The 17,556-nt window shown below is 40.1% G+C and overlaps 1 protein-coding gene and 1 pseudogene across 5 annotated transcripts; both read right to left on the bottom strand.

Annotated features, from left to right (window-relative positions):
* Nucleotides 1-1,651: 1,651 nt before the first annotated feature.
* On the bottom strand, nt 1,652-11,032 carry spsb1 (splA/ryanodine receptor domain and SOCS box containing 1). Of its 5 annotated transcripts, none has more exons than XM_040153499.1 (3): nt 10,798-11,032; nt 5,216-6,122; nt 1,652-3,234 (listed from the first exon to the last, which is right to left on the bottom strand). In XM_040153499.1, the coding sequence occupies exons 2-3, from the start codon at nt 5,907-5,909 to the stop codon at nt 3,107-3,109; spliced, it is 822 nt and encodes a 273-aa protein (XP_040009433.1). In that variant the 5' UTR covers nt 5,910-6,122; nt 10,798-11,032; the 3' UTR covers nt 1,652-3,106. The 5 variants fall into 5 exon arrangements, with proteins under 5 accessions (XP_040009433.1, XP_040009434.1, XP_040009435.1 ...); XM_040153500.1 differs by having other exon boundaries at nt 5,216-6,118; XM_040153501.1 differs by having other exon boundaries at nt 10,809-11,032.
* Nucleotides 11,033-15,275: 4,243 nt separating this feature from the next.
* LOC120803483 lies at nt 15,276-16,870 on the bottom strand (annotated as a pseudogene).
* Between the last annotated feature and the right edge of the window lie 686 nt (nt 16,871-17,556).

The raw sequence follows: 17,556 nt of genomic DNA, 5'->3' as shown, positions 1-17,556 counted from the left end.
TTTATGTATCTACTGTAATGCAGAGTATTAAGGCAGCATTAGTTTAACAAAGTTTAAAGTGTGAGTCAAAATGAATTAAATTAATAAATTTTCCATGCAATTTGGCATAACTCAATGAATATTAAAGTCTTTGCAGGTTAGTTAGTTAGTTGCAACAGCCGTTAATGAGCTAATAAAATCCAGGTGTTGAGTAAACTATTGTTTTGTTTTTTTGTTTTTTTTGAGGCAGCAGCAACAGGCTGAAGGATTTTTTTTTTTAATTCCGTAAACTGTGATCATTTTTCATCATATCTAGTTTGTAGTTTGGTAACATTTTCACAGTATATTGAATATATGCATAAAAATCAAATAAAACATGTGGTGTGGCTTAGAGTTATACATTCAACCAAGTGCTAAATAAACCAGAGTTACACATCCCAGACAACTAAACTGGGTTTGAATATGGATGTGAGTGCTGTGTGTGTAGTCACTTCCATGTTCCAAGCTATATTTCACATTATTTTAGGAAATGTGACATTTCCCACCACCCTGAAATTGTGGCCCCCACATCTCACTGACTTTCAGAAGGGGAAGTAGATACATTACAAGGGGGCCCAGTACTATTTATAGACAGGGTCAAAAGATTCAGTTTCTGAAAACTATTGTCCCTGTAGTTTCTAAATGCTGTGGTAAAAATAGACTTTTGCTTGGTAAATACTTTGTGTGTAGCCGGCGTGCCTACGTATATGCAACTCCACTGCCTATCCTAATCTTTTTGTCACAGTTTCTGTGTGCAAGTAAAACTGAAATAGCGGGTGGAGACTGAAGTAACAGGGACAGAGGGATTAAAATCTCCATCAGTCTCACTGCTGGTAGATTCCCGTTTTGTCACTGAGACGATAAAGGCCCTGCACATCCACACTGGTGTTTGACTATTTTGGCTGATTTGACCTCTGATCAGGTTGAGTGATGTCAACAAACTCCCTGTACTGATATGTCCTGCCCTATTTTTGACAGCAGAGATTTTGACTTGTCATTGTGCGGAAAGCATAGGTGTTACAAACATTATCAATGGCTCTGCTCTACTTAAGTTTCCCAGTAAGCTCTGACAGTGTACAGTTAGCTGGCATGCACAACACCAGAACCCTGAAACTGAACTAGCTAAATGAAATTTAGCCATCGCTAATTTTAATATTTACACCTGTGATGTTCCTACTGGGACAGGTCACAATGTGTTCTGTGAAAAAAGGCCTATGGGTGCATCAAAACTAACAGGAGAGGGAGAGATGTCAATCTAGCAGAGACTATCTACACGCCCACCCTGTCCTGACAAGATGTTAAACCATGCAAAATAATTGAAAACACCTGTGTGGGTGGATCATGGTTTTGTGGGGACCTCGAACACATTACTGGTCCATTACATCTCAGAATTACAGGGGATGGATGTGCAGTCATCCAATAATATTGTATTAACAAAATCTAAAGTAATTTTGCATCGAGTTAGACACTGCCTCAAATGAATTTATGTGCTTCAGGTGTTGATTCTACTCCTATTATTAGCTTTTGAGGACACAGTTTGCAGCAATTAATGGGAATTTGTCCATCCCCCATAGCTTGAAGTTTGTTGATGCTTTTACAATAGACCCTTGTACAATACACAATGCACAATAGATAATTTGAAATAATCTTTAATAGATACTTACAAATCTACAACAAGGAATACAAATAAAATGGAAGCTGCAAGCAAGGAAAAGTAAGGTGTGGCACAGTGTGTCCACATCCAGCTGAGTGCTGAATGTGTACACGTCTGCACATTTAAAAATACTAGAGTCAAGAGGTCTATGATATGGCATTTGACGATATGTTGGCAATCTGACCTTTTTTGTTATTACATTTGTGCAGCACTTTGTGGATTGTCTTTTTCTGTCATTACATTGCCTTAAATCTGAAGTTTGCTGATTCAGGCACAACGCCAGCCATTCACCTATATAGTCTGCCCCCCCATCTCATAAAACACAAAACACTACATCAATGGTTCTCAGCTACGTGGCAGTGAGACCCAAGAGTGGCAGGGTTTCGTTACAACTAACCATTACACTACAGTCACTATTTCCCTGGTTGATTTCCATTCTCTGGTTTAATGTGTGCAAACCAGTGAAATCAGCAGATGAGACTGGTTGAATTAATAAAAGAGCACTCTTGGGCCTCGACAGCATGTGGTCGACAACTACTGAACTACAAAAAGCAGGAGTGACAGAAAATTTAAAAAAACAAAAAAAACACTGATTGTATTGAAAAAATTTCCTGCAGATGCATGCTACAAATAATCACAGTGACAATATCTTTTCGTTCCTGCTTATGATGTTCCTGTCGGATGCCTGATGATAAGCAATGGGACACATCTATATAACAGAGAAAACTGAGTGAGTGCAGTGACTGGTCAGAGCTGCTCTTCAGCTGCCTCACAGTGCATCCATCCAAACTGCACTACAGACTCACAATGGAGTGGTCAGCATCTTGTTTCTGTGTTGTGTGAACAGCAATTTCTATTTATTATCCACTTTAAAAAACACATTTTCTAAAAGCAATTAGGATTTCATGTTATAATTCTTAATTTGAGGAGTTGAGGTGTGTATTGATGCCACCTTGTGGTCAGATACTGACAGTGCACCTCTGCACCAAGTTCGATTTGCATCACACAATTTTTTTTTAGCACAATAGCATTTAAATTTAAAAGGCTACAAGATAGAAATTCATAAATCATAAAGCCTGGAGTTCACAGCAGAGGTACTGACTACATATGCCACATTAACTTAAAAACTGGAGGAGGTTCACCAATATGGTGACTGTCATGGCATCGTCTAGATCAGCGTGTGCATAGTGCTCAGTGATTCCTGATTTTTTAAAGTTAGAGAATACAATTGCAAAGAGTCATAAAAACAGGATAAGAAACTCAAGATTGAGTCCAGCCACTGACAGAGAAGCATACTTGTTGAATCATTCATGAGGCTGAGTCAGTCCTGGAGGTTCGAGCAATGCTGTCAAACGGGTTCAACCCAAGAAGGATCCCAGAGAAACATGAGAAAGAGAGGAAGCTGTGCCGTGTGTGTTATGACCGTCGGGGCCATCATTGGTAGAGCAGGTAGTTCTTGAGAGAGGCCGGCAGGGGCAGTCTATGGATTTCACTCAGACGGTCTCTTCCTAACGCCACCCTCACCGAACGCCTACACAGGTCCATCAGAGAGAGAGGTTCAGCTGGAGGGAGGAAAGAGAATACACACAGTAAGAGTTTTTCTAGGCTATAAAAGCCATTTCTTTATTTGAAAGAGATGAACTAAAATATACTAAAATCATTTGCCACAGTTCAAGTTGCCATCAGTTGATGTGGTGGTCAAAATCTGAGCTGTTTAACACTTAAAAATAGAAATAAATCTTAAAACAAGATGTTGGCCCCAGTCTATGCAGGCTCCATCAGATGGAGGATATTCAAGGAAGTAACCCTGAAGTAATGAAATAAACAAATATTCCCGGAGGAGGTTTTAACACATCTTGGTACTCCCGTGGAATTTTCCCTACTACCCTGAGTGTTGACTGAGAAGAGCATCAAACTAATAAATATCCAGCCAATGTCTGTACTGTAGTTTACTGTAGATCAAATGGTAGGGTATAACACATCAGGTAATATATTGGATAGTAATGCCATAACAATTAGTTGCTTGATAAAATATTTGATTAAATTATAATTTTGATAATCTGTTCATCATTTTTATAAAGTAATATATCTATGGTTTTTTTGACTGCTTGTCAGAAAAAAATGACTCTTAATCTGATGGACATTAAGGGTCGGTATCTTGAAAATTTCAATAGCAGGCTCAATACGATATGCAATTTTAGTATCTATACTGATACTATACTTTTACTTAAAAAGGAATATAAACATTTTTCTACAAACCCCATTTAATTTAAAAAACGCAAAAATCTCTAAAGTCTTAAAATTTAAGAATCCATATGAAAACTTCAAATAATGTCTAAAAATAATAAAATTTGTGATTTTGATAAGTAAATAATTGATCAAAGAATAAACAAACAAGACTAAGAATGTGACTGAACAGTCAGAAAATTTTTGGTACTTGACAATTTAATATCTGCTACAGACAGATTTTGTTCTGCCTTCAAAAAGTATTGACATTCAATATACAGATCTACTGGCATTTGTGGTTATTTTGACTTTTTGTGGATGTAAAGACAAATAAAATATTAATTGTACTTGGCCATATCTTTTAGCTGCAGTACCAACACTGTGTACTGGATCCAAACAGCCACAACATTAACTACATACTGTGAGACTTAACTGATTTGAATATCAGTGTATAAGATCAGGTATTTACCTGCTCCACATCCAACAGTAAGACCATTGTCATATCAAACTAAATGCTTTTAATGCATATCACTGCATCTATATCACTCATTTTTCAAAGACCTAAACTAGGTCGAGGGATCTGAGCTTAACATAAAAATCTAATGAGCACAGAGCACTTGGGACATGTGGGTAGTACAACATGTTTTGATGCGCACCTGTGTTTCCTCATTGAAAGCTCATGACCCTCTCACCATGGAAAAATTGGGATTAATCCAATTGGAATCATTTTACATTTGTCTGGTGGAAAAACAAGCAGCTTGTTTTTCTTTTTCTTTTTTTTGTACATGAACCATTGGATGTTTTAAAGTGATGAACACTAAAAAATATAGAGGCGGCACCACAGCCTAATTTAAAAACAAAGGCAAAGTACAGTTAATGACAAAAGCTACGGCAGGTTATAGTGGGATCATGTCTTCACTCTTGTTAACTCCTTACTGAGAGCAGGATACAGTGACATCATTCTCATGAGAAAAAAAACAAGTCAGGGATACAGTTAAATATTAATTTATATGTAATCCGGACGGCAAATCAGTCATGTAATCACATGTACTGCTTTACATAATAGCTGAGAGGCAGCCATACCAATGCAAGTCAGAGACAATAATGCTGCTCTACAGTAACCCCATCTGCAGTAATATGTCCTGTTTACTATGACAAACCCTCAACTGTCACACCTTTGTTCATTGCATCAATAAATTCTGTCTCTGGTTACGCAAGAGCTGTACACAAGACATCATCATGGATCACAAAACACTGTCGCTCAGGAGAGAAAAGAATAACCGAGAAAGATTTTAAAGGTTAAAAGTTTGTACTTACGATCGAGACCATTTATGTACCGGATTCGTATTTCACAGTGTCCCCACACAGCACTCACCACCGGGTACAGCTTCCTGCCTTTAAGTCCTCTGAATGCCACCCCTAGATAATGTCCATCCACTATGTAACCCAGAGTCCCCTCATCCATGTCCAAGACTACTAAGAGGGAGTCTGGTATTATGAAGGTATCGTCTGGCTCGAGGAAGGCTGGGTAGGTTTTTCCTGGGTGGTTCTTGCCATCATGGTAGAGTTTACTCCTGCACAGGTCCCAGCCCCAGGACTCAGGGTTGCTTCCTACCAAAGCTGTGTAGCCCACCGAGTGTAGTGGGGCGTCACTTGTAGCCACTCCAACCACAGCGTGTGTGCCCCTCTGACGCATGGCCCAGCTGATCTCCCACACATGCAATCCCCTTGTGTAGCCAACACGGCCTCGGATGGCGTCCGTGCTCTGTGCCACAGGGTGCCTGTGAAACACCAGCTTGTTGTCGTCCTTGACAAAGATGTTGAGGGAACGGTCATCGTTGTTCCACGAGTGCTGGACCTGGATGTCCAGGCTGGCAGGTGGCATGTCCAGCAGCAGATCCAGTCGAGACGGTTTGGTGTGACTCAGGGCCTGTAGCTCCAGCTTGAGGGGGCTGAATGCCGGATCCCGCATATCAATGGTTTTGATGCCACCTGGGACTTTTTGCCCCATGCTCGGGGTCGTTATAACAGATCCTTCTTGCTTCTCCTCCTCCTCCTCCTCCTCCTCCTCCTCCTCCCCCCCTCCTCAAAGATTAATGGGGGGAGTAATCAGCCTCAGACCCTCTCCTCCACTGTGTTCTTTCAACCCAAGAAAACAGGTTTTTGCTCCTCTGCCACTAGATGCAGACAGCCAAGGTCAAACCAGGTGTTGTTTGATGTCTACCTGGAAAGAATAGAGGACATGGGAAGGGAAAAAAAAAAGACAAACAAGTTAATTATTCACTGATCCAATTAGCTATATTTCTGTTTGTACCAGGAAATGTTAGTAAAAAACCAGAACAAGGTAAACATAAGTCCACCCTTACCATGCCATCATGCCCTTTGATGATAACAAAATGGGAAATCTGCTGTAAATACATCATACATCTGTTACAGTGCGTGTTTACATTTAGGAAATTAACTCAGTGTTTTAACTCAATTCATTTGATAATCAGTGGACAACTGATATTAGCTGCAGAGCTGTTAAGAGTCCTCAACAGTGGCTTTGTTCTCATGTGATGTTTTGTGTATAAAACATATAGAAGACAGTGTCCTGTGACTTAAGAAATCTGAGATGTAAAGCTAAATACCAACTCGGATTGATAACATTATGATTACACAGCAACAGGAAGCATGTCTCTGCTGACCATGGCCTCCTTTCCTACAGCCTTAGCAAAGATGTACTATCATTGTGATGTATTTACCCACAACCATCTCATCTTAATCTAAAGTCTACAGAAGTCAGACGGTAGATCAAGACTGTATGGCGTTGTTTTTCCTCCCTTCCGGTTCACCATAATCTGAAATGAACCTAGACAGACAAGACCAACAAGTTCCTTCCACTCAGTCAGAAATATTTTCTAGATTGAACAGATCATGTAATGATGGATTGGACTATTAACAGTGAATAGACCAGCCTAGCCACAATGTCAGGTAGAGAAGCTGCATTTTAACATTTAACAATTGGCAAGGTTTAGCTGCTTTACAAACAAATGGCTAACTAGGGTTGGGCAGTGTGACAGCACACCATCAGATTATATAAATTTGTCAACTGTCCAAAATTTTGCCATATCCCTTAAACCCTGGTAGTACCACCTTAATCTGACTGGTCATATTGGTCAATTGTAGGAAATGGTACAAATCAATAAGCACAACTGCTATAGGCCTATATTGGAATTTTGATGATCTTTGCATTCGCATGGTTAAGTACTTTGATTTGTCAGTCACTGACTTCACTGGATTAGCAAAATATACACGTTTATACTTGGTGATTATATTCATAAAGAATTTCAAAAATCAATTTACTATATCACACCATTTCACCATCAAATTACATATACCTTGATAGAAGATTTCATCTATATAGCATTGCCAAATCATATTCCTCACAATGTAATGCAGTACCATTAGAAAGGTGCCTGCTTAAATCTTTAAATTTAACAACTGAAGAGGACAGCAAACATCCTATATTTGTTGAACTGTGCCTTCTTGGTGATCTCTGACCTACAGTAAAGACGACATACATAATGCAATAGAGGAAATTTTGAAATAAAGCTCTTAAATTGTGCTTAATAGCATTATGTTTGGATTAATTCCATCTTTGATCAATTTGCAAGATTAGAATTTCACAGATGTGCACTTGGAGACACCATATTACCAAGAAATCAACTAAAATAGTTATGACCAATTTTGAACTGTGAGGTCCCTCTGTTAAGACTTAGACCTACTAGAGACCATAAGACACGCCAGTGATACACTGCAATACGTTTTCATATTAATCTTAATGCACCTGATCCATAGAGGATCAAGATTCTATCTGGATCCAGATATCCTTATAAGTTCCTCTTCAGTTTATAAAAACACTCACATCCATATAGTGTGCAGAGATCCACTTGTGTAACTGGTAGACAATCATGTTATTATGTGCTCCTTTTGCTAAGAGACTAATTTAGGATTATGTCGCACACAGCATGAAAAAACATTGAAACCTTTGATTTGATTAGCTGTCCTTAAATTTTACGCATTACTTCTCCAGCTTTTCTTGATAAAGCAGAGTCAATCCAAGAAACTGTGATGCCATTATGTTGCCAATTTTGAACATTTATCAAGCAGCTATAACAAAAAAGTGCTTGATATCCTGACAGAGAGGACAACTCTGGGCTTTTTTTTAGTGGCTCAGAATCTCCAAACAAACAAAAAAAAAAAAAAAAAGGAATTTTTATGATGAGTACCCACACAATCAGAATTAAACCTATTTGGTCAAGTGATACAAATTCAGGTTAAAAATAATATGGTACAAAAAAAATAAATAATCAGGATATTTGGTTTATGGCACTATGACATTTATGAAATCTAACAGTGTTGGTTTTGGAAAAGGTAACGAACATGAAAAGCAGCGTTAAGCAACAAAAAAGTAGATCCCCTGACTCTCAATGGGCTGAAACGTTACTCAGCTATTCTGAAAGTGAAATATTCCCACAAACTCCAAAAATAGGAAAAAAGAGGGGGAAAAAAACTCCAGCCATTTCCTATTATATGGTTGTCTAGTCAGAGGTCAACAGGAAAAGCAGCAATAAAACGTCTGGCTTAAAAAAAAATAAGAAAAGTTCTGTCGTGTTTGAGGGACACACAGCTCTTCTGAGGCAGAAACAATTTCAGGGATGCAGAAACTTGACAATAAAAGCCTTATGAATACCTGCTGTGCTTTACTTCACTAACTCAATTACAACAGACCACAGCTGTGATGGGCCACTTATACATTTTATTACTGAGAAGCCTGAATCTAACTGGTAAACAATATCTTACATCTAATTTTTACATTCCTTGCGTCATTTGAAGCTTTAAAGGCAACTGAATGCCAACACATCTACTCTAGGTCAATACTCAGGCCATTCTTTATAGTTAAAACACTGTTTGGCCTTGTCCACACTCTGCATGAAGGATCAATATCCCAAAGACATGATTCGACTTTTTGTGGGTGCAGGTGTGACTACTGCTTCTCCTTGGTCTTCGTATTTCAGCCTGTGTTGCAGTGAGGCTGTAGAGCATTGTATAATGTGGAAAACTGTGCTGCTGGGAAGGCCACTCTAATTGAATTGTAGACAAGAGTTCATTGAGAAGGGCTTTGGCTCCTCTTCTAATGCAAGTAAACAACCATTTAAATGGGTCATGTCTCTTCAGTGATTGGGAAACAGGAGGGAAGAAAAAGCAAGCAGCGGGTGGCCAGCATCTGAATGTAAACAATATATCTTTTTCAATGCCTGTCCAGCATTCAGGGAGAGTGAAACATGTTAATTTGCACACTTTTGGAGCCAGGAGTTTACCATTCCCTCTCCCTGTGGCAAAGTGCCACCTTACAACGCACACAACATGAAAAAGTAAATCAAAACTAAGAACAATAAAAGGTCTTCCCACATTTACATTGGACCAAAAAAAACCCCCATATCTATTAGTAGCGTAGATAGGTAGATTCTGTAGGGATATATTTGAGCTGGGATCCTGGCTTGGGCTGTCTGGGGTTCCTGGGCCTCTGGGTTGGTTTGGTGCTGATTAAAATGCAGGAGGAAGGACTCGCTGGATTTGCTGGGCCAAGAAAACACTTGTCTCTATTGTAAGGCCCAATTTAGACTGGGCCCACCTGAACCTAAGTCCTAGCCTGTTTGTTGACCTGCTGAGTACATAAAGCTCGAGATTTACCGAAGACATAGTCATCCATTATATGGATACAATGCTTGAATGTGTTATGTATTGTGGGGTTGCTGAATATGACGCAGTCTATCACTTTTCTATCAGTTGTCCTACGACGATATTCACACTGAACAGTGTTTTAGCTTTGAAACAGGTTGAGTATTTGTTTTTGCACTTAGCCTTGTTCAGTTACCTTTTCTTTGGTGCAATTCTGTACCAGTTTATTAGGGACAGCTAACTAAAACAAATGGAGTCTTATTCAGAAGCTCTGCAACAACTCCAACCTTCACAAAGGTTATAAAGTTCAGTTTTTGTTGACTCACTTTGTCATTTTGCCAGTTGTAGCATGTGATGCTGTTGAACTTTAATGTGTAAGACAGGTGTTTCTAATATCTGGTCTACCCTCATTGGCATAAATGGGACGGACAAAATGTTAGAAACACCTCTCAATTCACCCCATATAAATCAATCAGAATGGACCAAGTATTCAAAAAGTCCACCAACTACAGCCCCCCCCGAATGACCATAAAGTTAAATCAACACCTCTCTACAACAATTTTAAGAAAAAACCGAACTTACTGAAACCTTTATTAGAGTAAAACGTATTGGCTGTTCTATTAGAGTGCATTAGTTTAAAGTAAGTTTCCCTAAGAAAGTGGCAACTGAGTGTATATAGGCCCTCTGGACAGTTAAACCACAATAGCTTGTCATGCTAGCTAATGTAAAAGCAGCGTAATCTTCAAGTAAACTCCCGCAGGCCAGGCAGCCGTGTGCTCCAGGCTCGAGGGGGACGTCCACGCGCGACCACGGGCTGGGGCAGCGCGTGGATCGAACGTTACGAGCCGTCGGCTTGAGACACTGTTTGTGTTTATACCTGAAGCTCGACCCCCGTCCGAAACGTTTGTTACACAACAAGAAGCACCGCACCAACCGTCGCGGCTAGCATAAACAGCAACAAAACATGGCTCACGCTAGCGACGGGTCGCGGACAAAACCTCTCCTTACTCCCGTTGAGACTGGACGTTTGGGGAGGGACAGCCCTTTACGGGTGCTGTATTCGACATCGAATCCGTGGACGCGGTGGAAAGGGGAACACTGACACCCCAAACAAGCGCTTCGGCAGCCACCATATGAGCAGAAAAACGGGGGGAGAAGGGGGAAGGAGAGCTCACCGCAAACAGACCGTTGTGAGGCAGTGAAACGGCAGAGTGGGATGACACCGGGTAAGGCTTCGGAGTCTTCACTTACTCCATCGTAGTCCTCTGTTTCCCTGTCGTCTAAGCTTGTACCATTTCAGGCTGGACATGAATTAGGAGAAATGATGATGGCTGCTCTCTAACATCTCTCGCATCACGTGGTAAAATGCTCCCAGCTGCTATGCTAGATTAGGACCTCCCCGCACTCGGTCGGTCAGCAGTTGCACCAAAGTTGGTTTCATATTGGTTATGGAGTTTATGCGTTTTGTTTTGTTTTTGATTTTGGTTGAAGTTTTCTTTTTTTTGTGGTTAAAAATGTATTCATGAAACATGTACAAGGGCAATAAACAGCTGCAATGATTAGTTGATTAATCGATTAGTTGATCGAGAGAAAATTAATACTTTTTATATTTTGATAATCAATAATCGTTTAGGTCGTTTTCTATTAAAAAAATTCAACTTTAAAAAGTAAGTTTTAGGTTCCCCTGTTTTAGAATTTGCTGGTTTTCTTTGTCTCATATGACAATAAATTGAATGTCTTTGGGTTTTGGACTGTTGGTCGGACAAAAGATGACATTTGGAGACTTCACCTTGCATTCTTAGAAACTGTAATGGACATTTTCACTCCTTTTTAATGGTTTATAAACAAAACAATTAATCAATTCATTAAAAAAAAATAAAAAGATCAACTGACAATATAAATAATCGTTAGTTGCAGCCCTACAATAAACACATTTTAAATTCACAGTTGAAATATAGCTTTAACTTGTAGTCTGAAACAAATCTTTAATTTTCTTTTTTGAGACCTAAATCACATTTACACTCCATGCAAACACTATAATTGATGTATTTTATATTTTAGTACTTCTGATTTGACCAGATGATTTGTCAAATTTTGTTTCTCAATATTTTCAACATATATTTTTTTCTTAAGTGATTTAATCATCCTAAAAACCCTTGTAGCAGCTAAGTGGTACAAGGGTTAGCACTTATTATTATTATGACAAATTATTATTTTTTGACTCATTTGACAAAACCATAGGTAAATTAAAAAATTGCACACACACACACATAGTCTTGACATATTTAAAATTAAAACAAAAATTTAAACTCCTTAACTGAAATTAAACATGTTTACTGAAGATGGAAAATATCCACTCAACAGCTGCTCTCCAATATAAAACTACCCTCAGACCATCCCTGTCTCTGTTAATGTCACAGAAACTTTTAATGTATAACCTCAACTGCAGACACTACACTTCACTACACTGGGCTCACATGCTGTACAAGTCAGGTAGGCCCCTGTTCATTTTACAGTAAGGCAGGAAGTTATATGTTAATTAATAATGAAACTATAAAAAGCAGTTTTGGGCTCATACCTTGTCTGTGGTACTCTCTGGTGGGTACCAATTACTCATTCACCATGAGTAATTGGTATCTTTATAACAGCTATGCCAAAAAACCGTGCAATATTTTTTGTTTTGCCCCGTACTTGCATCCTCCAAAAATGTATTCTTGGACAGGAGTATGCTACTTTGGTCTGCCCTGGGGGTATTCATGTGATGTGTGATGGTGAAAGGAAGCATAATTGATAATTCACACTCCAGTCTGTCAAGTCTACACACACAAACACACGCACACACACACACACACAAACACGCAAACCATATGACCAACTTCAGCAGGAAATTATCCACAGCACCAGTGAACCATGATTGCTCACAAACTGAAACACTGGTGCACTTTGTTGTTAAAACTGAACTTCAGGCCATTCATCCCCACGCTAACATGGTTTAAAAAAGTAGAGAATAATGTTAAGACAAATGTATCTCTTTACATAAGACACTGCTGCTCAAGAAGTCAGAATCATACTCCATTGCCTGACACACTGACCCATGGGAAATGTCAAGTGTGGTGACCGGTGATTTGGTCTGACAAGGTTGAAGCACCCTGCACATGACCTTCATGTGCTGGACAACTGATGCAGCCACTTCTAATCTTCATTAACAGGAGCTCCTTTTATAACAACAAGGTCCATTCCTAAAGAGAATGGAGACAAGCACAGTCATTTCTCCCATGGCAGTGATTATCAACCCCCTATTTTGTTTCATTTACTGTACCAGACACAGACTACTGTAAAAACTTGCTCAAAATTTCCTCCAAATCTGCAACCTTGTGTGAGTCAGAGCATACACATGCACTATATTTCACCTGAGTTCTGGAAAATACAAGGACACTGTTGCCATCTAGTGGTTTCTCTGGAATAGACACCTGCTACTTGGTGTTGGGAGCCTCGCACTCAGGCTGCAGGAGGCTCATACACTTCATTAATTTATCACTTATTCACATAGAAGTTGCATACAAGTTGCGCATGGTGGCACACGCACTCATTCTGAACAAGTGCTAAAGGCTGCAAAGATGAATGGTTGAATGCTCAATGAACATCCTCCTTTTCTGCACTTCCTTCTTAACTTCAGCACTCATATTTTCACATTTGGCATCTGATTTATCTGTGACTAGGACTGGAATTAATAGGACATTTAAAATGACCTTATTTGTCCACTGTGTGAGGCGTCTGAAGGTAATGTGGCTCATTTTACATCCTTGGTGGGGAACATAGCTTGGCGACTTGAATTACCTTCCCCTCAGCTCATCTCCCACTGAAAATCCCATTTTCCCATGCCGTGATGGTGCAATGTGCTGAGCCTGGTGATATCTCAGGGCCCCTCCACAGTGGAGGAGGGGAGTGCAGACATGCTTACTGCCTCCCTTTTAGAAACCATCATTTCAGCAGGATCGATAGTACGTCCCACTCCACGGCTGGCAGAGTGCACTGCTTCTATAAGGGTGGTGGTGGGTGGTGGTGGTGGGTATGTGTGGGCAGCTGCAACAAGGCAAGTCCGAGCAGCACACACAGCCAAGGTGAATGATCGCATGCTGCGTCAGACACTCGGCTCCTCACTCGTTTTGAGATGCAGTTTCTGAGGAGGACCAGTGGGTGGATGCTGTCCTCAAGTGGTGGTTGCAGTTGCAGGCTACATACTGATGAAGCTGTTTAACTAGTTCAGCTGCCAGGTGCTTCACGTTATGAGTTTTTTGTCTCCTAGCTGACTCACAAACATGCCCTGAGATGAGTAAAGATCTGCAACCGATGCAGCTTGCATAAAGCCCCACCGGTGCCTTTTTTTTTTTTTTTTTTTTTTTTTTTTTGAATCGTCCTACACGTCTTTGACTGTATTGGAGGTTGAGCACTCAAATAGATTCATGCTGTAGGTGAGAAGACATCTCATGTTTCAGTGGATGGCTTGCAATATAAGACCTGTACAGTCCCGCTTCGTATGGCAGAGATCCTTAGACAGCGATAAAAATAATCTCTACCAGTTATGCATGGACAATGAGGTTTAGAAAACCATTGACTCTGGGAATACTGACCTCTGCTTATTTATTTATAATAACATAGTGCTGTATACTGTCAAGAGGCCCAGTGAGAAAACATTTCACACCATTTTTTTTAAATTTACTGTTAGCAGCCCTGTTTCATTTTTTAAATATTTAGCTCTTTAACCAGGATGGCCTCTTTTTTTTTTTGAGAGAAAAATTCTCAAAAATAATATTCCAGAATAAAACCTGAAACACTCTAACTATCAATAGTTATTTGTTATTTTATGCATTAAAACTATATTATATGGTCATTTGGGCAACTTTGTATAAATGTACACAACATATCTATAAAGAAGCAGGACTAGAAATGTACACTCACTCACTCGTTTAGCCGTGTCTTTGTGTGTGCATGCGTCAGCAAGCATGCATTTAGCGTGTACTGTGCTTGTGTGACTTTGAGAAGAGTGCCTGCTGGTTTAGAGCAAGGAAAGGGCGTCAGTTAAGAGAGGTGCACCACTGCGGGACAGGGGGATGTGGATGGGACAGGATGTGTGGTGCAGTACGAGCATCCCCTCTGCTCAGATCGCTGCTCATTTGTCAAGTTGCCTGCAGACTTGAATGGTGCATTGCTGCTAAAACACAGAGAGGCAATCAGCAGTGGAACAGCACACCTCTGGGGAGGTGTCCCAGGTGGATGAGAGCCTCCTTGATCTGAAGATTAGGAGGTCTTTTCCTCAAGAAAAGCCACTCAGCACACGCCAGAGGCTCAAACTGAAGACAGATTAGTATTGTCCTTACAGAATTATTTCTTCTGGAGGGACATTTGTATAGCATTTTTACTGTGGACAAAAAGGAGCAGCGTGACCGACATTCATCAAATCTACCCTAAAACCAGAGAAAATGTTATTTTGAGTTTCTTCTACTTGCAGTTTGCTGTCAGAAATTGACTAAACTGTCTTAAGTGCAGCATCTCTCACGTACTGTAGGGAAACAGAAATTATAGAAAAAGGAGAGCAATTATTACATTTTCCACTTTTTCAATAAAAAAAATCAGTTTTCTAGTGTGGTTTCAATCATCTGACAGACTTTATTAACATTAGTTTGGCTTACTCAGACTCTGTCCTTGCATATGAGCAGCACTGAGATCTTCTCCATGCTGGGACATGCGGAGAAGCCAACTGAGGTCATGTCGTAAATGGCGTCCTGATTATGCTGGTTGACGTGGCGGTATTCGGGTGGACCAACAGAGCTCATCCTGCGGATCAGGGCCACAGTCAGAGGCAGGAGGTGACCAGCTCGTCTTTACTCTGGAAGGGTGTAGGCCATTCTCAGCTCACACAACTCATCAGACAGTACCCAGGACAAGGGCCGGCCCTTCTCATCCATCCAGATGGCGGATACAGGCTCTCACATGCTTGAGGCTCTCCTGGTTGCCCCGATAAGGCAAGTGTGTCTCCACAAGCTCAGCCTGGGACTCATCCAGAAAAGAAATTGGCAGCGGCAACACTTTCCTGATCCACAGAGAAAGATATGAACAGAAATTATGAACATAAATCAGTGAAATGTACATCATATTTTCTAATCTCAGCCATCGACTTATAAAAATAATGGAGCTGTTTTGAATTGAGGTCATGAATTCATTTCAGAGACTGACTCTTGCCAGTCCATATTCTCCAGGCCGTGGTGGAATGAAGGTGTTATAGCCTCCATATTCTGTGATATCGAGGCCACTGAGAGTAGCAAGTTCGTTGATGAGATGACAATTTGAGCTTGGTATACCTCTCAGAGACACAAAAGCAAATTTGTTTTAATTTACCTTCATCATCATGGTTCGGGATGCACCAGTCCAACTTTTTTCTTTCCCAACATAATCCCGACACCTCAACTCCAAGTAAATACCGATACAGAATAGTAATATATATACCAGGGCCTAGGGCAGAGTGCGAAATAGAGTTGTTCTGTGAAACGGACTAATGCATTGTTGGTTTCTGGGATTTGTCGACAATAACAAAAATACAGAATATCACAGACTTATGCTTTAAGTTCTTTGCTCATCTCTTCAGTGAATAAAAGAAACTCAACTTTGAAATAGTTTTGTAATAAATCAGGAGAGTTAACAGTTACAGTGATCCAAAAACCAGTGTCATTGGACGACTGTATCTGTGCCATGCAGCACATTTACAGTATAATCACAGGTATACGGTGCTAATGCACTGCAATAAAAATACTGTATATTGCTATGACTACTGATAAAAATAACAAAAAAAAAGAAAACATAAATTATATGTTGTACATTATTGGCAAAAAATGAACATGGTGTATCCCTAAATTATTCCAATAAATCAGTTAAGGAAGTGTTATGCCTTCATTCTTTCACACTAACTCTGAATATGAGTCAGTTCCTCCAGTTTATTACACTCTCATTAAGCAGCAGACATCTAAGAGTTTCTGGGCCTTTGGTGAAGACGGTGCATATGTCAGGAATCACTCACACACGGGGACAAAGATCGATAACTTCCAGGCTCCTCCCAAAGTGGAGCAGATACAGACATCAACAGGCCACCTCGGGAGGAGCCTATAAGTTATCTATCTTTGTCCCTGTGTGCTATACCTGTTTTTGATGATAACAAATGGCAGTAGTGAATGTAGGCCAGGGGTCAACACACATCTCCAGGTGACACTAATTGTTTTGGAGTATATGCAACACTCCTCCAAGAACCTAGAATGCAGAACACAATGCAGCTGGGAAAAAGACCAAAATAACAAGTGGCTCGCCATCTCTGGAAATGACTCCAGACAAAAATGTTAGGTATAGATCTATTTTATAGTTATCTTAAAAAACATCTTAAAATATTACATACAGAGGCTTGAAATCGATATTATAGGTCTGTAAAAGCCTAATCAAGACTTCCCTGCTGCAGTCTCCCTCAGTTAAGGCTGATCTGTCTGCTACGCTTTGCTACAACACCACTGTAGAGAGCGGACCGGCTGTTGCTGACACCGACAGCTGACAGAGCCGCAGCTCATTCACCAAAGCAGAGCAGCCAGCTGTCAGAAGTTCAGCCACTCACCATCATGTCAATCCATCACAGGCCTCTTACTAGTATCTCTCCCATACTGAGGGAGAGACTGATGACTCCTCGCACTTCATATGCTTCACATATCCAGCTCTGCCTTTCAGAACGGGATCTTTAATGTCACGGTGAGTAATGTCTTAAGTAATTCTTTGAGGAAATAGAAAAGAGAATTTCCTTGTCAGTGAAATAAAAGATATCTGGACTACTTCTGCTGCTGTGAATTCAAAATGTTTAAACTTTTTGTACCTCTGTGTGCTTACAGTCCTTTTGCGCAACC

This window comes from Xiphias gladius, chromosome 18 (genome assembly GCF_016859285.1).
Source record: "Xiphias gladius isolate SHS-SW01 ecotype Sanya breed wild chromosome 18, ASM1685928v1, whole genome shotgun sequence".
Taxonomy (NCBI): Eukaryota; Metazoa; Chordata; class Actinopteri; order Istiophoriformes; family Xiphiidae; genus Xiphias; species Xiphias gladius.
The sequence above is the reverse complement of the archived record's forward strand: the minus strand, read 5'-3'. Positions and strand labels throughout refer to the sequence as shown.